Below are 21,903 nucleotides of genomic sequence, written 5' to 3' on the forward strand. Positions count from 1 at the left end.
CGGAATAAAAGTGACGATTATGAAGACGACGAGTCGACGCGTTCAAACGATCGATTCCTTCTTACTCTCTTTCTCTCTTTTCATTTCTCTCTCTCTCTCTCTCTCTCTCCCTTCTCTCTCTCTTTACCTATCTTCCTATCTCTATTTCTATCTTTTTCCATATCTTCGAATGATCGTGGATATTAGGCGTTACGTCATAGACTTATACAGTTATACTTACGGTGTTTAATCATAGGATAGGTGACATACATTGATTGCGATGGTCTATTACGTCAATCGTTTTTATAGTTTCTTTTTTCCAAAAGGAAAATAATGGGAAGATGGGTAGGTGGATGAGTGGATGGGCTATTATCATATTTACGTGTTTTCTTGTATTTTATTAAAATATTTAGACACTTAACTTAAACGCGTACCGATAGGGGTAGTAAATAATTAAATTAAATACATTTTCCGGCACACAAAACGGTGCGCAGGAATTAGTGGTTGATCGTGCTGAAGGTTGCCACACGTTCTTTTCTTGTTTTTTTTCACTTTTTTTCTTTTTTCATATATTCTCGTCCTGTCAAATACGGAAACATTTAATACAGAGACGTTCGCAGGATCCTGACGAATGCGATAAACTAAATCCTTTATACATTTTTACAAGATGCATGTTACTTTTTTGTCGTTATCGGTGGCAGCTCGTCGTTAAATATTTCACGAGCACAAAATTCGTCGATAGACGCGTCGAAATTCTTCATCTATCTTCGCGTTTAAAGATTTAGTCGCATTCATGAGATTATTATAAATTCTACGGCTTTATATATTGTTGCTTATGTTTTTCTTCATTGTCGTTTCTATATCTCTTCGGCAACCGAGAAAAGTTGGCTTCGGCCTCGACGAGAGCAAGCTTCTTTTCTACGTTTTCAAATAAATACGAAACATTAATTGCGATGTTCATCGAATGTATCCTCCATCGTAAAACAGGGTGTTTCTGCATTCGTTGAACTTCGCAATGAAAAACCTACGTCGAACCGAAAACGAAGTTTATTATTAATTTTCTCAAAGATCCTTTACGTCTTCTTTCATCTCAAACGAATTTCACGATCTGGTTTGGTCATCACGCATCTTCCTCTGTAACAAATCTCGGTCATATGGGAGACCTTCGTCGTCGTCGACGTTCTCAGAATTTTACCGAGTATCGTTTCCGTCGTATTTTGTTCATTGATCTCCGACGTCGTTGGTAATGTCGTCGTTGTCGTCGTGGATAAACTCGTTGGTGTCACCGTCACCATAGATTCGTCTTTGGATAATATTTCATGTATCGTGGTGTCTAAAATCACCGTTGGATTCGAATGATTTTCTGACGTAGACGAACTGTCGTCTTCAACGTTTTGAACTGCGATCGTCGTCGGTGTTTCCTCTTGTTCCAATTTTGTCGAGGAATGATCTTCGGCTTGACTCGTATCTTTTCTAACATTGACAGAATCCGTTTCCAACGGGGAATTCGTCTTAACGTCGTTGTTCTCGCTTGAATTCTCCGAGGAACCGATCTTATTATTTTTCTCGTTGTTCATGGATCTCTCATCGGACCTCTCCTTATTTTCTCTGTTTTCCTTCAAATCGTCGAATACATTCTGAACGTAATCCGAGAGAATTTCAACTTCGGTATCGTTGCCTTCTTTATTCCCTATATCCTTTTTCGAAACTGTATTCCAATCATTTGTTTTCCCGTTCTTATCGTAATTCCAAGTGGAAAAGACCGAATGATTCAAGGCTATCGAAGGATCCGATGGATATCTCACCTCGCTCCATTTAGCTCGGTGATTCTTCGGATAGAAAATATCGTCGTTGTCCTTTGACTTCTCGGTCTTTGTACTTTCAACGATGGACAAATTTTCCGTCGTAGTATCGATCGATTTAATCGTCGTTGTTTCAGATTTTTCTATGATCGGTGTAGTTTCTGAAGAGGTATCGACGAAATTTAGATCGTTTAGAGTCGTTTGGGAATTACTGAAATCGGTAGTGGTTAGTCCAGTTTCTTGAGTTGTCGGAATTTTGATGTTCTCTGTAGACTCCTTCGTGATCGAATCTTTGGGATTGATACGTGTACCGTAATACTGAGTGGTGGTTTTTAGATTTTCTTCGGGGTCAAGTGTTCTTTCTAATTCCTCGGGCATAATCGTAGGTGTACTGGTTGTAGTACGTAAAAATTTATAATTCGTTATTTCTTCATCTTCGATCGGAGATGTCATTGGCGTTGATGTTAACCAAACGTTTAAAGGTAATACCGTACTAGTTGATGTCGCCAGAACAGGTAAGGAATCGTCATCGGTTTTCAATATTTCTTTTAGAAAATCTTCTAACACGGATCGTCGCGTTCCGTCATCGGGTGATCTCGTAATACTTGACTTGTCCACGGTAGACTTTGTCTGGCGAATCGGATTATACTTGTATTGATCCTGCGTTAGACTGTTAACGGCAGCGTTGATATGTTGAGACTCGGCCGTCACAAAATCATCGATAATTGGTCTTACACGAACTCGTACTCTTTTCCTTCTGTTAGTCTGCAAGAAATATTGTGACGTAATGATGTCGAACGATGAATAATTATTTCATAAAATTAATATATTATTCATAGAATAATTATTCGATGGAATAATTATTCATAGAATTAATTAAAAATCTTAATAGAGACGATATTTACCTTTCTGACTGCAACAGGATCGCTAGTTTTCTTTGGTATTTTTTCATCGTCTTCCTTCTCCGTCGATTCTTTCGATAAATCTTCTTCCTTCGATCGCCATCTCTCACCATCGTAATTCTCCAACGAACTTACTTTTTGCTGACGTTTCATCGGACTTTCCGTTTGATCGCGCATCGTCATTTTTTGTCCGAATACCGTAGTGGCCCTTACCATGGACTCTTCCTCGTTCCTCACCAATTTCATTTCATCGCTATTCTCCAATTCCGAGGAAACTACAAACGTCAACGAATTCTCTGGACGAACCGTTATAATATCAGCGACTTCTCTAACGTTCTCCTGTTTCGTACGTGCTTCGTTGAATCCACCGGTAGCATAATTAGCTGCGAAACTCGGTTGAAAAGAGGTTCGAGATAACTTCGTAGACCATTGACTCTCGGCACCATAGATATCAGCAGGCATTAAATGTGTGTCACTCAACGTCGTTGATTTTAAATGCGTTGAATGACTGTATTTATGAGGAGAGTTACTACCCAATTGTGTTTGATCATATTCCTCTTGTTGTACTTGCGTTTGAGGAGCTACCGCTCCAAAATTCAATACGAAATCCTGCGATGGATACTGAAAATAATCATGTTATCTTTTTATTTTTTATCACATTTTATTGTATACGTTATATACTTACGTTTTCCGTAACTGATTTATAAGATTGATCCGGTTGATTATAAGCTTCGCCAAATTGGGATAGGCTTTCGAAATTTTCATCGTAAAGAGTCTGCTGCTCTCCCACTGCTTCCGGAAGTGGTGGAAGTATACGTGGATAATTTCCTTCCAATGGTACTTCGTTATTCACATCGTAACTGGACTCCGTTGTGCTGGTCGTCGTAACACGTTTTCTACCAGGTCGACGAGTCCTGCTACGAGTTCTACTCTGTTTTATGTCTTCTGGTTTATAATTTGGTCTTACTGTGTACACAGAATTATCAGGATTTATTGTTGCCGGTGGTATATTTTCCGTTGTGGTCGTAGTAATTGGAGTCGTAATTGGTAGAATCGTTGATTTAATCGACGGTCGTCGATTCGTTGTGTGATACTTTGGACGATTCTTCAAAGATAGATTTGGAGGTGGATTGTACTCTACCTCGGTCTCTTGAGCACTGCCAGAAGGTTGTTGTTGTATCTGCAATATAAAGTTTCACATCAAATAATGAATATAAAATGGCACGATTTTGGCAATTTCCCCAAAAGTATACCGATCCATCTACTAATATCATTTTGGAATATAAATACGTTCGTGTACGAAAGAGCGAAGAATTGTAATTGTAATTTAAAGCTCGTGTTAATCCAATATCTTTTTGATAAAGATACGTCGAAAAAGAAGGCACGTTTAAAATGAGGAAAAGTTCTAAATATAAGAACCCTCTTTTAATTATTAAAAAATGGGTGACGCATAGGACGATTATTGTAATCGATAAGAAGACACCATAAAGAAGAAACTTACGGGTAAATTGTTTATTTGCGGCAGTATTGGCTTGAAAGTAACAGGTGGTGCATGGAATCGATTGTCCACCGGATGCACTGGTCGGAAGCTAGGAGGTCTTATAAAGCCATAATCGATATCTTCTTCCAAGGGTTGTTCGGTAGACGTGGTGGTCGTAGTCCTCGGGGTGGTTGTTGTAGTTGTTGTTGTTGTTGTCGTGGTCGTTGTCGCGGACGGCGTGGTTTGTTGTACAAGAGACCTTTGTCTTTGCGAACCAGCCTGAATCTTCACATACTCGTAACCACTCGTTTTAACTTGGCTTTGTGGTCGCGATCTCGATTTCGTTCTGTGACGATGACCGGAAGGTCGTGAAGAATCTTGATGATTGACAGCGCTGAAACGCACGAATTCGTCTTGCGAACCTCTTGGACGAGTTTGCACGACCGAATCGGAATGCGTTCGGGTACCAACACGACCACGAACACGTTGTCGTATTACAACTGGAGTTGCTTCCGTTGTCGTACTGATTTGCGTTGTCATCTTTACAGATAAAATAACGTTTTTATAAATATTTCACAGATTTAGGAGATGAATCATGTAATTTTTGAGAGTCAAGATGATTGGGTTTAAGAGGATAGTCGTATGCTACTTATATATATATATCAAATTGCAGTTGTATCTACTTGATCTACTTTGCTTACAAAATTAAAAGCTTAAACGCATTGACTGCCGAAGCATAAATCGATATATTCATTTAATAAAAGTAAATAAAAGATGCAGGAGAATTTGTAATCATACTATTCGCACTATTACTATTCTCATTAAGAATTATACTTTAAGTTTTCCAAATATATCACAAAAGAGATGTAAAAAATCTGGGAACTAAATATTGATCCTTGGCGATCTTCCATTCGAAGAATAAGAAATATTTTCTAGTATTAATACTATTAATAGTATGTACTACTATTAATAGAAGGAAGAGAGGATTGGGTACGAAGCAGATATTATTTATACGCATATTGCACACATCAATGATTCAAAAGTGCAGAAGATACATTACCGTGGTTAATGGTTCTTCCGTCGGTGGCGCTAACAAATCGTAAACTTCTTGTTTCTCTGGTGGAAGCGGGATGAAAATAGGTTCTTCGTTTGGATCCGCTACAACGCTACTTCCATCTACCTTTCTGTCTTCTACTTGGCCAAAGTTACCATGCTCACCGGTTGGAGGATAATTCAAGTGCGATTGAACCGGTGCTACGTCGTACGGAGGAGAATATTGTTGGGCTGTCTCATCGATCTTACTTCTTGGATTTTCCGAAGTACCGCTTAAAGCAAAGTCTGTATTCTCGAGTTTCTCGGCGTAATAAGCGGTATAGTCCTTAGATTTCTGAACGGTCGGCTGATTACGAGTCTCGCTGTTCTGTGCTTGGTAATTAAATCCATTGATCGGCGCTTTCTCAAGAACGGATTGATCCAAGTCACCTAGTTGACTTCCATAGGCGGTAGGATAGTTAGCTTCTTGGGGATAATTCTGAGGATAATTTTGTCCCTTCGAATAGTCTTCCATTGCAACTGGCGTATTGTAATTCGGAGTAGTTTCACGGGGAGGTGGATAATTCTCAGTAGAGCTGATACTGGTCGATGGATAATTCTCTTGAGAGAAAGCGTTTAAATTCGACGTGGGTATACTTGACTCTTGTTGTTTAGAATTATGCGAGGGAGTGCCTGATTGCGAATATGGATCCGTCGGCGAGGACGTGATCGATCCGTCGGGAGCAGTATGCTCGTAAATTGCAGCTTGATGAGCTTGAATATTGTAATTTTGATCGTAGGCCTGTATTAGGGAAAAGAACACGAATCTTTTTATTTTCGAATTACGAGCAAATAAAATACCAAATTGTTTCTCGCTACGTAAAATAATCGTACCTCGGATTGATAAGCCGTCTTATCGTTATTCCTGTGTTTCGGACCTCTTGGTCTTTTATTATGATCTACGTAGTTATATTTCTGCGTAGTTCCGGAATGTTTGGACTTGGTAGGTTCGTAAACCGGTGAATCGTTATATGATTCGGTAGTCGTTGTGTACCTGGATCCACTTCTTGTTCTACTGTAAGGTCTTCTAGATCTATCGGACGTTCTAGTACCAGGAGTCGTAGGTGTTGTAGTGGTTGGAGGCCGTGTGGGTACTATCCTACTTCTATTAAAAATAAATCGTCGTGATTATTTTTATATTATGTCTGCATATATTTTTATATCTTCATAAACTAGACTTACCGATGACGCGATCGTGGCCTGTAAGTGGTCGAAGGTGGCCTAGCTGTGGTAGTCGTAGTCGTAGTCTTTATAATCGCTGGTGTTGTTACAATTTCTGTTGTTGTAGTGGTAGGAATCGTTGTTTGCTTCTCAAGCAAAGAATTAACCAAGCCAGGTAAATGGGGTGAAATCGGTAACTCGGCAGGTAAATTATATTGCGTTGGACCAACAGGTCCTCTTACATCGTTAGCATCATTCGAGGAAAGTAGAGATTGGAACGAACCGATCAGATGAGGATCCGATTGCGTGTACGTATTACGATGTTCGGCAAAAGAATCTTTATTGTTATTATTGTTATTGTTGTTGTTGGCATTTCTTTGCTGGGCAAGTTCGTGATTAATCAGTGCTAATTGTGCGGCTAAATCTTGTTCTTTCGTCGAAGGATCATCCAATGTCCTCGACGATTGTTCTGGATTATTCGGTGTACTCGAATAAACTGCTTCCTCTTGATAAGTAGTCGCAGTAGTACCCAATCTAGCGTCATGTGCCAAAGTAGAAACTGCAGGTCTAGAATCTTCATTGTAATATACCTTTTGTTTGGCTTTTCCGATCGGGAGTGATGGCTCACCTTGGTAAATAGTGTCGATTACGGAAGGAGGATTATTATCCCCGTAGGATTGCCTAAATCGGAATCTAGAACCACCAGGTGTTGATACCGTGGAATACGAAGTATCGTATTTTGGTGTACTCGATAATTCTTGAGTGTAACCAGCAGTGGTTGAATGTTCATAGCCCAGAGTGGTGGGATCTATTCGACCCAAATCACTTCCAGTGCCATCGATATAAGAGTTTGGTTCTATAAGAGGTGTCGGGTTAAGATTATGAATAATTTCTGGTGTATCGGGTTCAGGAGGTGAAGCATCGATCGTGTTCACGACGACGGATCCGATATGAGGAGCTGGGAATGGGATTTTAGAATATCCTGGTGGTGGATCGAAGCTAAGTGGTGCCACGAAGAAAGGCAACTTGTCGACCTTTCTTTCAACTCGATTATGGTCGATCGACGATAAGTACGGGAGATCAAACTTCGTATAACCAGGCGGTGGATCTAGATTTGTTGGTCCTACGAAGACTTTGGGCGTGTTAGGTACAACCGTGTCCAAAACTGCGATCGTTTTTGCGTCTTTGAGGATCCTCAAAACATCCGAAATTTTTACTCTGTCTGGTGCCGTGCTATCACCGCCCATGTAAACGGAAAGGGGAGGTTGGTTGGGTGATGGTGGTGGAGTTGTAGTCGGTAGTTGCTGATTGATTCTTGGACGTGGTTGTCTAACGCGATATCTATGTTTTACCTTATTCGAGTTGTCCGTGAGATGTTGTCGTTGTAACTGTTTGTTACGTACCAAAGAAAGCGCTTGAGTGTCCGGCTGATTTTGATTGACGTTTGGAGGAACCGTGCTCGTTTCCTCCTGTCTTTGTTCTTCTAATTTTCTTTGTTCCTCCAAGGCACGTTGTATCTCCAATTGTTTTTGTTTTTCCAACGCAGCTAACCTTTCGTTCTCTCTTTGCCTAGCTTCTTCCTCTTGTCGACGTCTTTCTTCCTTCGCACGAGCTTCCGCGATTCTTCGTCTCTCGAGCTCTTCCAATCTCTGCTTTTCTCTCGCCTCTCGAAGTCTTTCGAGTTCTCGTTGCTTCGCTATTTCCTCAAGTTTTTCCAATTCTTTTCTTCTTCTTTCCTCTTCTCTCTGTCTTGCCAATTCCTGCTCCTTCTGTAGAATCTCTTGCTCGAGCTGAGCCTTCCTCTCCAACGCTTTCTTCACATCTTCCATTCGAGTGACCTCCTTAGATCTTTCCTCCTTCACGAACTCCAACTGGTCCAACAAATCTCGAGCGAAAGTATCTGGCTCTTTTGTTGTTTGCTCAACGCCATCGTTTATTCGATATTGCTGCTGCTGCTGCTGCTGCTGCTGCTGCTGCGGCTGTTGCTGACGGAAAGGATATTGCTTTTGTCCTCGTAATCTCTTGGGTTGACCTCTTTGTTGAGCTAGAGTTTCTAGAGGAACGTAAACTAGTTGGACCTGAAAACAATGATGAAGTTATTAAAACGTGAGAAGAAATAAGATCACGCGAGAGAAAGAATCGTTAAACGACACCTACCTCCTCATTTTCATTCTCTACATTTTCAGGTAAGCCCGAAATACCATGTGCCGTTTGACCTTTCGCTTGTTTTCCAGATGGCCGATATTTTTCTTGCTTTCCAACGAAATCTTTAACGTTTTCACGAATATCATCTACTTGGCTCAATTGATCCGGACTTTGTCCTTCTCTCAATCCATCCTCACGACCATCGCTATAGACTTGACTTTTGCTATTATGCAAGTTTCCAAATTCTTCGGTTTTAACGTTTAAATTCTGATTACCCTTTACTGGTTGATGAAACCGCTGTGGTCCTTGCGACAGGAAGTTTTGAGCAGAATAAATGGGTGGAAGAGCGTCGGAGGAGGGTAGTGGTGGTACCAGCACGTCCGAACTTAAACCCGATACACTTTGCAAATGTGGTATCGTATTTTGCTGCAGCATGCGCTTCTCATTCTCTGGGCTACCGAAACCACTCGGTAGAAACGTTTGAGACTGAAACGTAGAGACGAGATTGCAAGATTTATCAAAATCAAAATATGAGTAATGATCCTTTTATTTATTCCTTTATAACGATTCATTACCTGTAATAGCTGTTGCTGTGCCCTGAGCTGTTCCTGCAAAATCAGCAACTTTTGAATATTCTCTTGAGTCTTTTGCAACTGCAAAAGTTGTTGCTGATATTGTTCTTGAAGTGCTGGCGGTAAGGAAAGAGATGGAAGATGCGGTATAGTAGAACTTCCCGATGAAATCGGTCCATTTCCAACGTTACTCGTTCTAATTTGATTCGAACTACTTCTTGGATTGGCCAATGGAATCCAATCGTTGTTCGATACTTGTCGTGACCATCGTTCACCGCTGATACCACCAATTCTTACGCATAGAATCAGACCAGTGGATAGTAGTATCAACGACCAGCACCTCCGCACGATCTGAACAGACGAAATTGAGGGTATTTCAAACTCTTTGCTGGTTACTTTCACAAAGTTATTTCGATAAAAGTGATTCGCGATTATGTCACCGTTTTATTTTCTCCGCGTAATAACAACTTCAACGAGGGGAATAAATCAAAGGAATTCGTAGAAAGTCAAAGATGATAATATCATACGGCATCGTTGCCGTAATGATAATGTCAAAAACGAATTAAAACCGCAAACTCGTCGCCTCGATCACGAAATGTATAAGAAATTCTTTAAATTTCTTGCGGGGTACCGATAAATTAACTCCCCGACGATGCCTACTCTCTGATGGATCCTTGCGGTTTATCGTGGTAACGAGACCGATGTTAAATGTATTTACTTCTTAAAAACTTTAATCATTTCAAATTATCTCTTCGTGATATCTTCGTACGTATTTCTCGATTCGGCAATCTCTACGATAATTTTGTTAATTACAATAAGAAACGAAAGAGACCGTTTTCTATGAGGAAACTATGAAGAAGTTCCTTCGATTTTTCATCTCAAAGACTTTGAAAGACTGTGAAATATGTGTCGGTGTGTGTCTACGTGCAAAGAGAGATTATCGATTATCGATACAATTTTCCGTTTCATTTCCGCTTCCGGAAGTTCCTGATCGCCTTCGTAAGAGATTTTCTTTCGCTTCTAGCGATACGATGAACCGTGAAATTCGTAGTTACATCGTATAAAATTGTTTTGCTGATATCAAATGAGAAAAAGAAAGTGGTAGAGACGGAAAGAGAAATGTTCTTAACTTCGTCTCTAAGGATTGTCGTGTTACATGCGTTATCTTAAATACCTTCTTTCAACATTCCAGATTAGAATTTTTCGCGCGTAGACCACATTTTATTGGCCGTTCTAACATGCGTCAGTGAATGTAGTTGACCTTCTCCTTTATTGGCACTGTTCACCGGAGAATCTATGAACGTACTTACATGCGTAAATCTCTCGACTATTTTAAATATTTCACTCTATAGTGACCCTATTTTATTTCCTTTTTCCTTTCTTTTATCTTTATTTCTAAATATTTGAAATATTAATGTTTATGTATTTTATATTAAATAAAAAGTAAATATTCCAGAAAGATATAATTACATATTGCATATAGGCATTTGAAAATTAATCTCTCTGATGAGATACATTTCGATCAGGAATATAAATATCGAAGACAAGGGTTATCCTTTTCCATGTTATTAATTTTCTCTTAAATCTCAAATTAATCAGATAACGTGACTCGGACGAAATTAGAATTATTATCGGAGAACGTATTTTCCAATAGATAGATGCCAATATAGAAAACATTTCTCCGTCCTCGTCATCTTAAACATAGTTATCATCATTATAATCATTAATCGTTGCCGTCATTATCACCTATATTATCGCCATTACGAGAATCGAGATCGTGCTGTACGACTCGCGAGATCTGGAGTGCAACCGAACTAACGAACTGTGAAACGTCTAAATGCATAGCGTACCAGTGTTTTCTAATAAATACGTAGACAGGCTGAGCAAACTTTTGCCGGATCTTATTCACCGTGAACATTCCCGTTTATATCAATTAATCTTAATCTTAAATAGTAACGCGAACGAGAATGCGATTTTAAGATAAAAAAAAAAAAAAAAAAAAAAAGAAAAGAAAAATTTTAACAAGTTCGAGCTTTTACGTGCGAACAAAGAGAAAGTTTTTTCGGCTTGATACAATCTTGTATGTATGTACTACTGACATCATTTAGATTATGTGCCACAATACACAGTTACGAACAATTTTCATTGCGGAAGATCGCGTGTCCGTCACGCCGTACGATTTTTCTGCTTTCTTCGTTATTCCTGCCAAGTGCATTCCACGAGAGTAAGATATACTCACGTAGGTGTGTGTGTATGTATGTGAGTGTACGTGGTACTTTAAAAAAAATAAGTTTCTCAAGTGAAAAATAATCGGGCGATATCTTACAGATTGTCTCAGTAAAAAAAGTAATCAGCTTCGTTGCATAATATTTTTTGCATTATTCACGAATAGAAAATCGCGGTGTATGGGATCTGACAATGTTCCCATTGAGAGGAGGAAGAATGAAGGAAAGAGAAAAAAAAAGAAAAAAGAAAAAAGAAAAATGTCAATCATTCCGATCAATTAAAACTCGTGACTTGCACTTTTTAAATTTTAAACGAATATTTCAACCTCTTTCTGTTTCTTTTCTTTTTAGTTTTCTTTTTCTTTTTTTTTTTTTTGGGGGGGTGATATCGTTTTTCAGTTCTCTTTCGAATGTGAGAGAAACGACAAAGAACGAGATCGATCGTGGTTCGTAACTCCGGTGAAATTACTTTCTCTCATTTGAAAGAAACGTATGGATGTTTAGAATGATTTTCCTTGCAGGTCTCTTGTCTGTGCACCTTTAAAACAACACGTAACGTAACGTCACGAAGAGCAATTTTAACGTTAAACGCGTGCAATTATCGATCCCTCCTCTGTGTACAGAACGCGTGTAGTTAAGAAGGCGTTAAAAAGGAGGTCGGCACCTTTCTCTCCTTGCCCGGAATCGACACGGCATCTCCCCTTATACTTTTTTAAAACATAGACTAGACATTGTCGCGTCGTATTGTGATGGAACAGAATTTGAACTTATATATCGCACTTTTTCAATTAAAAAATATAAAAGTTGAATAAAGGAAATACAAAATGTTTTTTTCAGAATTGAAATATTTTCTTCGAATTAAATTTCATTTGAATAAATTACATTTTAATGTAATCAAAAAAAAAAAAAAAAAAAAAAGAAAGAATTTTTTTTAATACAATTTGAATTAATAAAGTTAATTTTATGTTATCGAGGTGGAAAATAATTCGTAGAAAAATATTTCCCCGTTAAAAATTTCTTCCGGGTAATTTAATCATTAAAAGTGCCTCGTAATCCAGTCGTAAATAACGTTGAAACATCATCGCTGTATTTGTTAATACCTATAAGATTGGATCGAGTACTGTATTAAAGTCGAGTAATTTATTAAAATAACTAAAAGTAGACCGTACTACGTATCCGATAATTTCGCAGAGAATCACCTATCTATAACGTTTAACGATAGTCGATGACTAAATTAATATCTATCGTTTACTATACAGTTATCGTGGTGTGATATGTTCCAAGTATATTTACTATTAATAGTCTTAACGTGTTCTATACGTTAATAAACGAGAATTTTAAAGGCATGAAATAACTTGAACGAAATCGTATCTACATACGTAACATAATGAAGGAAACACTAAAGGAAATGTCATATTTGCAACCTTCGGAATTTCATGCTCCACTTATTCGTATGCACTGCCTTTAGTTTCTTGAACTTTCGTTTCTCCTTCTTGTATCGATAGGTTGACCACTCGATTGAAACACGACGAATCCAACGATCAAAATATTCTATTTTAGTCATTGTAAATGCAGATACATACGTACATATATATATGTATGTATGTATATGTATATGCATATATACATAACTCGGACGCCTACCCTTCTATGTTAGCGCAAGAACGCGAACTTTTGACAGATCGATAAGAACGATGAGAACTACGTAGATACATACCTACGTTGGAGGATCTCCTTCCGAATACATACTAACCCAGAGACGTTATTACTGCTTGGATACCATATGTCGGTCGTATGAAATTGCATACTTGGAATAATTATGGATTGGGAACTTACTATTGCAATAATTTCAAAAGAGGACGGAGGCTTTCGGGAACTGTGAGAAAAAAAGGGAAAGAGAATATTTAGTGAAAATGAGAAAAATCGGGATGAGAAGAAGAAATCAAGATGGATAATAATTAAAATAAAAAAAAAAAAACAAAAGGAAAGAAAGAAACAGAAAAAAAAGGAAAGAAAAGAAAAAATGTGAAAATAGCAGGTATTCATATTTTTTAATCAAACTTTTTTTCTTTCTCTCTTTCTTTTCTTTTCTTTTCTTTTCTTTTCTTTTCGATTAAATGAAATATGATTTTTCATATAAGTACTCCGTCGTCTATTGAAAGAAAGAAAAGCAGAGATTCGAGATCGCTGAGTACGCTGAAGGGTGTACGTGACGGTAGAACGAGCAAGAGAATCACACTTTTTATTTCCTTTTTTCCCTCTAGAAAAATCTTCATTTAATAACGTTGCTAACGTTTCATTTTCCCTTTCTCCCATTGAGAAAAAAGAATTTGAAAATTCTTCCAATCGATTCTTAGAAAGGGTATATATTATATGCCTTTTCCTCATTTTTTTTCCACTCTACTTAATCCGAGCATGGATACCACTGCCATCAAAGGACCGGTTTGTTTCTCTTAGCGTTGGCTGATGCTGCTGCTGCTACTGCTGCTGCTGCTGTTACTATTAGTATCACTTCGAGAGTAGACAGCAGCAGCAACAGTAGCAGCACCTTACACGACGGACGCAAGTTTCATCGGCGTGCCACTTACGTAGTATATTTCTCGTCGATAGAGAACTTTCTTCGTTGGCCCCACCTTTACTTTCGCCTTCGAACATTTTTTGAGAATGCCCACTGAGTGTGTCCCACGTTCTGCTCTGTTCTCTCGAGCGCGCATAATTCTCCTCTCGGATCATTTCGAATCATACACGTACCTATCTCTTTCTCTTTCTCTATAAAAAGAGAGAAAGAGAGAGAGAGAGAGAGAGAGAGAGAGAGAGAGAGAGAGAGAAAGAGGATAAAAAAAAGAAGAGAGAGCGAGTGGTGGAAGATCTGGGAGAAAGAAAGAGAGAGAGATAGGTACACGCCCGTTCACGAGAGTTTCGAGTTTTCAAAGTGAAACTAATAACCGGCTATACGCTCGGAAAGTAATACGGAGACATGAGAAAAGAGTCTCTCGCTGGAAAGGAATTAGCTCCTTGGTTGCGAGCTGAACGCTTATCACCAAGGGAAATGAAATTTTGCGACACGTGGGCGAATTCCTTTTTGGAATTTATTTTTTATCTAATTTCTTTTCTTTTTTTCGTTTACTCACGACCGACTCGCGTGATGACGATATCAAGGAAAATAAGTAATTTCGAGGGAGCGAGAATTTTATATAAATCTATATATATATATATATATATTTCTTTTTTTCTTGTCGTCTCCATCCGTCCAATTTAAAAAGAATTTTTTAAATAATAAAAGAAATAGTTTGACGAAGAAATATGAAAGAAACTCAAGGATAGATCCGAGAAAGATTAGCGGCAGGTCGAGCATGAAAATGAAAACCTTTCAATTGCGTAATCTCGTTCGGCAATGATATCGAGATTCAATCGGGAAAGGAATTACGTTCGCAGAGAGTCACGAAGCAATGAGAAGATATATGTATCTACGTTTCGTACTACGTATTTCTTTCTCCCTCTTTCTTTCTCTGTCTCTTTTTCTTTCTGTTTTACGGCAAATAGGAGAAAGAGCGAGAGAGAGAGAGAGAGAGAGAGAGAGAGAGAGAGAGAGAGAGAGAGAAGACATAAAAGAAGCTAAAAAACATAGAGAAGCTGTGGATCAACGATACGCGAGATACGACATCTCGGAAGATAGACGTTCACCGACCTCTCGAATTGCGACATAAAGAACGAAGCTGTTCACATACTGACCCCCATTTCGATCCCGGAGGCGTATTCGACTCTCCGCCAACTACTTTGTCCGTTATATGATTCTTTCTCTTCAACAGGAAGAGGGATGCGAAAGTGCCAAGTTTAACGATAAAAGTGAAAAATTCGATTTATATAGTCGCATTCTTGCAACTTCTGTATAATATATCTACCCTGTCTTAATAATCATTTCAAATGTTACATTTATTATTATAATTTCTATTAATATTATCGTGAAATAATTAAGAACGATTTAGGCAATAGGCTTTATCTTCAAGAACAGAGAAAAACAGTTAACTGATTATAATGATTAACGAATTGATAATAATTTGTTAATAATCGCAATTATTTTTTCATATATTTTTTATTTAATTTAAACATCGTTACAAGAACGTTTACGTGTTTCATATTTACGAAAGGGTGTGAGAATGCATACGTAGATATACACATACGTATACAATATTAAAAACTTCAAGAGATATTAGAAGAAAGTTGGGAAAATGTTAAGAATATAAAAGTTCTTCGTGATTTTCCTTGAAGTAGAAATGGCAGAGCTTGCCTTTGAGAGAATTTCTTTTCTTTCCTAATTTTATTTTATCTTTCTTCCTTCCGAACAAACGTTCGAGAAGGAAGTTAGTTCAAACAGTGCGTAACGTGTTCTCTGGCAAACGACGAATGATTTGTAAGAAGAGTCACTCTCGTGAACTCACCATTGTGCAGGGTGACTTTGAAGAAGTTGTCGCGACACTGTTGTTTCACCCCCTCACTTCTCCTTTCTCTATTCCTTTCGTTACAATAAAAAGCAAATAGTTTCTAATAATTGATATTATTTATTACTGAGGATATAGATGACACTCTATAACACTGCACCACGAACGTTCTTGCATTTCCTATACGTATACATATACATATACGTATACATATATAAATTTTTTGCTATTGTCTAATTTTTTCCCCCCAAAACAAAAATCGTAGACAAACGCAGGTGGGCACACGCGAGAAGGTGTCCAACTCGAGAATACGCGTACGGTCTTAGAAGCGCGAACAGTTTGAAGGGGCTCCATCGTAATGGAGAGTCTATATAGACTCCCCTCCAAAGAAAGACAAGCTTTGCCATAAAGCGTGTACCCGATGCGATGTAGACGAAACGTGATCCAAGAGAAAGCCTCTCCTTCGATTGGCCAGACGGAACGAGATCCTGGAAATACACTTCGGGGCATTTCCCGAAGATCGAAAGGAATCGATCGTATTTACGTATCTTGGACCGATCACGATGACCTTGCCCACTTTGATCTTATCTGGTACCTGCCATCTGGAATCGTTTTATTAGATACACTTTACTTGCTACTCGATTATGTTCTTGCCTTTCTAATTCTAAACCCCTTGAAATTATCATTCTAATCTTTTTTGTTTATTAATGGACCATAATGGATTCTCGTGAAAACATAGATTGTTTATTGATAGACTCCTTTCTATCCGAGTAACAGCATAACTAATTAACGACGGCATAGTTAATGTACCGAGCACACTATCGAGAGGAGATTCTTTTTTCTCTTTCTTCTTTTTATTTTTCTTCTTTCTTCTTTTTTTCTTTTCTTTTTTTCTTTTCTTTTTCGTTTTATGGACAACACGCGAACATGGAAAGTTAACCCAGGTTGTTGAAACGTTACAGAGAATCTTTCCCTTTTTTGTTTTTTCTTACGTTTGAACGTCATCTTACGCGACTTCTCGAAAGGGTACTCAAGTGATGGGGGTCCAACCAAAAGGGTCGTCGACCTTTCGACGAACGTCTCACGACGTACTAACGTAAAATGTGTACCTACTTAAGTACGCTAAAGGGAATAGCTTCTTAGCGTTTACAGACGATGTGATTTACGATCTTATGCTGAAAGCTGACGATGTTTAAACTTATCGAGAGAATGGATTCTTCGAGTAGCCATTAAATGGTCCATCAAAAATAATGGAAATTGTACGGTGAGGATATATGGGAAACTGAATATACAAATAAAGGGTATAAAGGAGAGTTCTCAAGTATCTGGGTCTTGAAGATTGGAAGTATCCTTCCCTTTCACTAACGCTAGTCAGAAAAATCGGTACAAATTTCTATGTGTATGTATGTGTATGCGATCCATTAGGCCGGAACGAACACATAGACGAAAGAGAGCTCTGATATGGTATATATGGTATATATACGTACGTACGTAAACACTTACATCCGTATCGACTGGAATCCTTTTCGCTTCTATGTACATACGTATAGATTACAAGTTATCACGCATGTGTGGCCGTCCATAAAATAGAGAATGAGCGGTAAAAAGGAGTCGATGTTAACTCGTAACTCTACGTATGTAATATTTAGCCCCGGTGAAAGAATTTACCTCGAATCGAAGTAGAAAGACGAAGATTTTCCTTCGTCTCTTAGCGTTCGGATTGATAGAATAGAAAGGAATCGATTTCAAGGTCAACGTACGATGGAGAGGAGTCTCGTCGAATTCTCTGTTATCACCCACGACACGTATAGTTCGTGTCATCGATAATGATTATTTAATACCTAAATAAATTTCATTCGAACTTTGTTGTATAACATAATTACCGTGTAAACGATATACTAATAATTATAGTAAAATACGATATCTACTTTAGCTTCTGTTTATGTACGATATATCGATTTAGGATTACTAGAAAAATTTATTATAGGTTTCCTGAAATTGGTTAATAGATAGTCCATAAAAAAGTCGAAAGTATAGTAAAATATGTATGTAATGTCATTTATTATCACGTATAAGGAAGGAATGAATAAGTAATAAATTCCTAAGTGCTCTTAAATGAACTATACAATGGTATATGTAAACAGCTAAAACGAAATCTACATACATATGTACATATTATACATACTCAAGTACCTAAGTAAATAACGTAATTTTCTCATTCGCCGAGATTCGCATGGTGATTATTCAAAGTATAAGGGACAACTCGCCCATTGTAAGATACAATGGAGATAACGTCGAAAAATTACCTCTTTCTCAAGTGGCACTGGGTGGATCCGCTTCTTTTCATGGATGGTTTGACACTCGTTCTTGCTTTAACTAAGGGTAATTAACAACGAATAGGAAAGAAAAAAATATAGAGAGTATGAAAGTTATGGTTCATTTTCCGAGCGGCTACGATTTCTCTGTTTTTCGATTTATCGCTTTTTCGACACACTCACACCCACGCTCGCGCTCATATCCACACACACACACACACATCCACACACACAAAAAGAAGATCGTTTTATTTAAAGATAGTTGGTTGTATCGAAGACACGTAGTGAATACGCAAGATGCAATCATCAGTGCACCGTATATCCGGTCATTGAATTCGAACTCTTCTTCTTCGTTACCTACTCCTCCTTCCTCATCTTCGTCCTCTTACCATTGTATGTACACGAACACTGTTCCCTCCCTTTCTACATTTTTCATAAGATACATATCATGTTCTAGGTGGAGTTAACGGCGAGAGGGAAATCTTTACTATCGCATACATGCACATATACGTGTGTACATTTATACACACACGCATACATATAGATACATGTAGACATACACAAATCACCATACAGTCGGAGATTCAACAGAATATTTTTCAGATGCAATTTCCTCTGCGAGGAAGAAGTCTCGTCTAAATTCAGAAAACGAGAAAGAAAAATATTTTATATCTTTACTATCTTTGCCATCACAGTAATGTTTTCTCTATCGAAACGAGAGAGAGACCATGGATATGTTTCGATGGGATTGTGTCCTTGAAAAGAATTCGTTTTGTTCGTAGACATTGCTTAATGAAGAGAGTTGAAGATTTTCGTAAGAGTTCGACTAAATGACCCACACTACGATTCCTATCAAAAGTTGCATAAGAGTAGCATACGTTCCGGCTGCCTCTCACTTTTCTTAGTCGTGTCGTTCGCTAATATGAAGAGATATAGAGCTACTCCGGTAAACTCGTGCAAACTCGACGAGCTACATTCCCGATGAATAACGTATGATCGGCTATGCCAATAAAAGACTGACAATTTTCCAAAGTTTCAAACTGGTTGAAATGATAAATATTATTATTTATTTATAAGTCTTTTTTCGAAGAGAGAGAGAGAGAGAGAGAAAGAGAGAAAAGACTGAATAAATAAATGTTAACGAGAACTCTTACTATTTTTGTCCACATAAATAATTATTCTTTATGATTCGACGGAAAGTTTGTGCTAAGTTTAACTTGAAGAAATATTAGTTTTAAAGCAATTTATTTAGATTTTGAAGGAGAGAGAAAGAGAGAAAGAGAGAGGAAAGGTCGGTGTACGACCGACGTGAAATACAGAGCGTAAGAAAAAGAAGGGGAGAAAGAGAGAGAGAGGGGGGGGGGAGAGAGAAGAAAATTGTAAAGTTGGTTCGTTGAAAGTTGGAATGTTGAAGTTGTGCTTGGGTTCGAAATCTAGCCACGGGAAAAATTTTTATTCCGCAAATACCACCGATTCTTTATCTTCCATCACTCGGATGACGTACTTTAAACAAATTTTCGCATCGTAATTTTCGCAGCGAGTCTGTCCAAGCGAAAGAAACTTTTATTTTACACTTCGAATCATAGAACGTCACATATAATCTGAAATAATGTGCGAATGCTTGATATGTGTATAGTATAATTTCGAAGAAAAAAGAAAAAGTACAAAAACTGATATTTTTTAAGAACTCAGCCATCCGTTATAATCGACGGAGGAATATATCGATTTAAATATTAAAAAAAAAAAAAGAAAAAGAAAAAGAAAAATGAAAACGAAAATCATATAATTCTTTTTGCTTTTCTTTTTTTTCATTTCTCTTTTCGCACTTATCTCGGAACGATCTAGTCGAGTGCATCGTTCAATTAATTCCAAAAGCATTGAAAATCGCCATCGAGTTAGACGGCCCCAGTCGAGACTTTCACCCTTTCTTCAACGGTTCAATGTACATTATAGACATACATACATACATATATAGTATGTTCAGAGAACCAACGTAGTATTTGAAAAGGAAGTTTAGCTAGTTGAATGTTGCCGGTCGTGTGTCCTTGCGAAATAGAATCGCGCAAGAATATCTTTCTCTTCCTTCTGCGTGCATTCATCGAACTACTTTTCACCGATAGTACTCTTTGCTTTTTCCAGCTGTCTTGAAACTTCTTTCTCTTTCTCTGTCTCTCTTTCTTTCTTTTTTTTCTCTCTCTCTCTCTCTCCCTCTCTCTGTTTCTCTCTGTCCGTCTTTCTTTCTTTTTCGTCTCTCCTACGTCTCTTTGCGTTCAAACATACCTCTCGGGCTCGTTGCCTTTCTCTTTTGAGCGTTTCCTTTATATTCTGTTCTCGACATGGCCTTTCTCTTTCAAGCGATTCCTTCATTTTCGTTCTCTGAATGAGAAGCCGCAGCGTAGCCCTGGAAAAAGAAATAGGAAATTACCATTCGTCTTGCTGGGTGGTTAGGGCTAATTTATCGGTAGAAGACAATTGATTTTTATTCGAAAACCAATAATGTTGGGATCACTGCAGGTGAAAGTTATCCCGCCTGTAGATACAATGCATTCTGTCTTCTTTTTTTTTTCTTCTTCTTTTCCTTCTTCTTCTTTCTTTCTGTAATTACATTAATAATAATCGGTCACAGGTATATAGTTTCTCTCTCTCTCTCTCTCTCTCTCTCTCTTTCTTTTTATCTTTTTTTTATCTCTTTTAAATTCCATCATAAAAGTATCCTTTCCCTTTTTCAATTGTACTCTCGTAATTCCCTGAATTATAGGATCGATCGGTATTTTTCCTCTTTCTCTTTGGGGTTGATTAAACGCTTCGTTCATTAATTCCATTAATTACTTAGCAAGAGCAGGACGAATGGAATTCACGAATGATGATATGATATCTACATATCTTCTCGATGAAGTCCTAATAGTAATCTTGATTGAAACTCGAATTTTCATAGAACACGGAAATTAATAACATCGACATTGTAAAAGTTAGGCGAAAGTAAACTGAAATTCTATCAGTGATTCTGGTTCGAATAATAATTCATTTAAATTCCAAATAGTTAAATCGGTCTTGAAGCGAAACGATGATGTCCGATGTGTGTAACAATACGCGGAAAGAATACTAATGTTTGAAAGTTGATTTATTAGATCTAAACAATTCATTCATGTTTTAAGGTGACGTTTATTTATTAATAATTTTTTAGCGAATTATACGATCATTGATCGAAACACTAATAAATTAAATATATATTCTTTACTTGGATAAATATTAATTTGAACGATACTTCGTTAGATTTGAGACGTTTACTCGTTTATTTTAATCGATTAAGCGATCGTTTATTTAAAAACTCATTAATTAAACATTCCTCATTTCTGGAAAAATAAATCCACGAAGAAATTTGTTTGGAAGACATTTTTTTTAATCAACGTTTGCTCAACAAATATTGCTTTTGGGAAGTAATTGAGACTTGCGAATTTCAGAAATATCGCGTCGTCGTATTACTTACTTAGCACGAAACACTGGGGGAGAAAAAAAAACAGAGAAAGAAAAATATATATATATATATATATATATATATATATGCACGTACGAAGAAGATGAGCGGTCTACGAACGTAAAAGTATGCGTCATGTTATGCGAAGAAGGCGCGTCGAGGTCATCGTGGCGGATGAGCAATGAACTTGACCGGAAGTGGGTCAGGGTAGATCTTCCTCCATAGTGAAAAGTATCTTCCTCCTCTTATGTTAAACACGCTGTTGCGTTCTTAATACGAATAAGAAATTGATTATCCGTATATATAAAAGAACGTA

General features: G+C 37.7%; 1 protein-coding gene across 2 annotated transcripts; it reads right to left on the reverse strand.

Moving 5' to 3' along the window:
• Nucleotides 1–356: 356 nt before the first annotated feature.
• LOC122630122 (mucin-6) lies at nucleotides 357–20,678 on the reverse strand. 2 transcript variants are annotated; one of them, XM_043814255.1, is made up of 10 exons: nucleotides 20,393–20,678; nucleotides 9,137–9,484; nucleotides 8,574–9,047; nucleotides 6,438–8,494; nucleotides 6,090–6,360; nucleotides 5,224–5,997; nucleotides 4,185–4,703; nucleotides 3,369–3,863; nucleotides 2,687–3,304; nucleotides 357–2,546 (listed from the first exon to the last, which is right to left on the reverse strand). In XM_043814255.1, the coding sequence occupies exons 1-10, from the start codon at nucleotides 20,477–20,479 to the stop codon at nucleotides 1,065–1,067; spliced, it is 7,125 nt and encodes a 2,374-aa protein (XP_043670190.1). In that variant the 5' UTR covers nucleotides 20,480–20,678; the 3' UTR covers nucleotides 357–1,064. The 2 variants fall into 2 exon arrangements, with proteins under 2 accessions (XP_043670190.1, XP_043670191.1); XM_043814256.1 differs by lacking the exon at nucleotides 20,393–20,678 and adding an exon at nucleotides 15,798–17,246.
• Nucleotides 20,679–21,903: the final 1,225 nt, after the last annotated feature.

Source organism: Vespula pensylvanica, chromosome 6, assembly GCF_014466175.1.
Source record: "Vespula pensylvanica isolate Volc-1 chromosome 6, ASM1446617v1, whole genome shotgun sequence".
NCBI lineage: Eukaryota > Metazoa > Arthropoda > Insecta > Hymenoptera > Vespidae > Vespula > Vespula pensylvanica.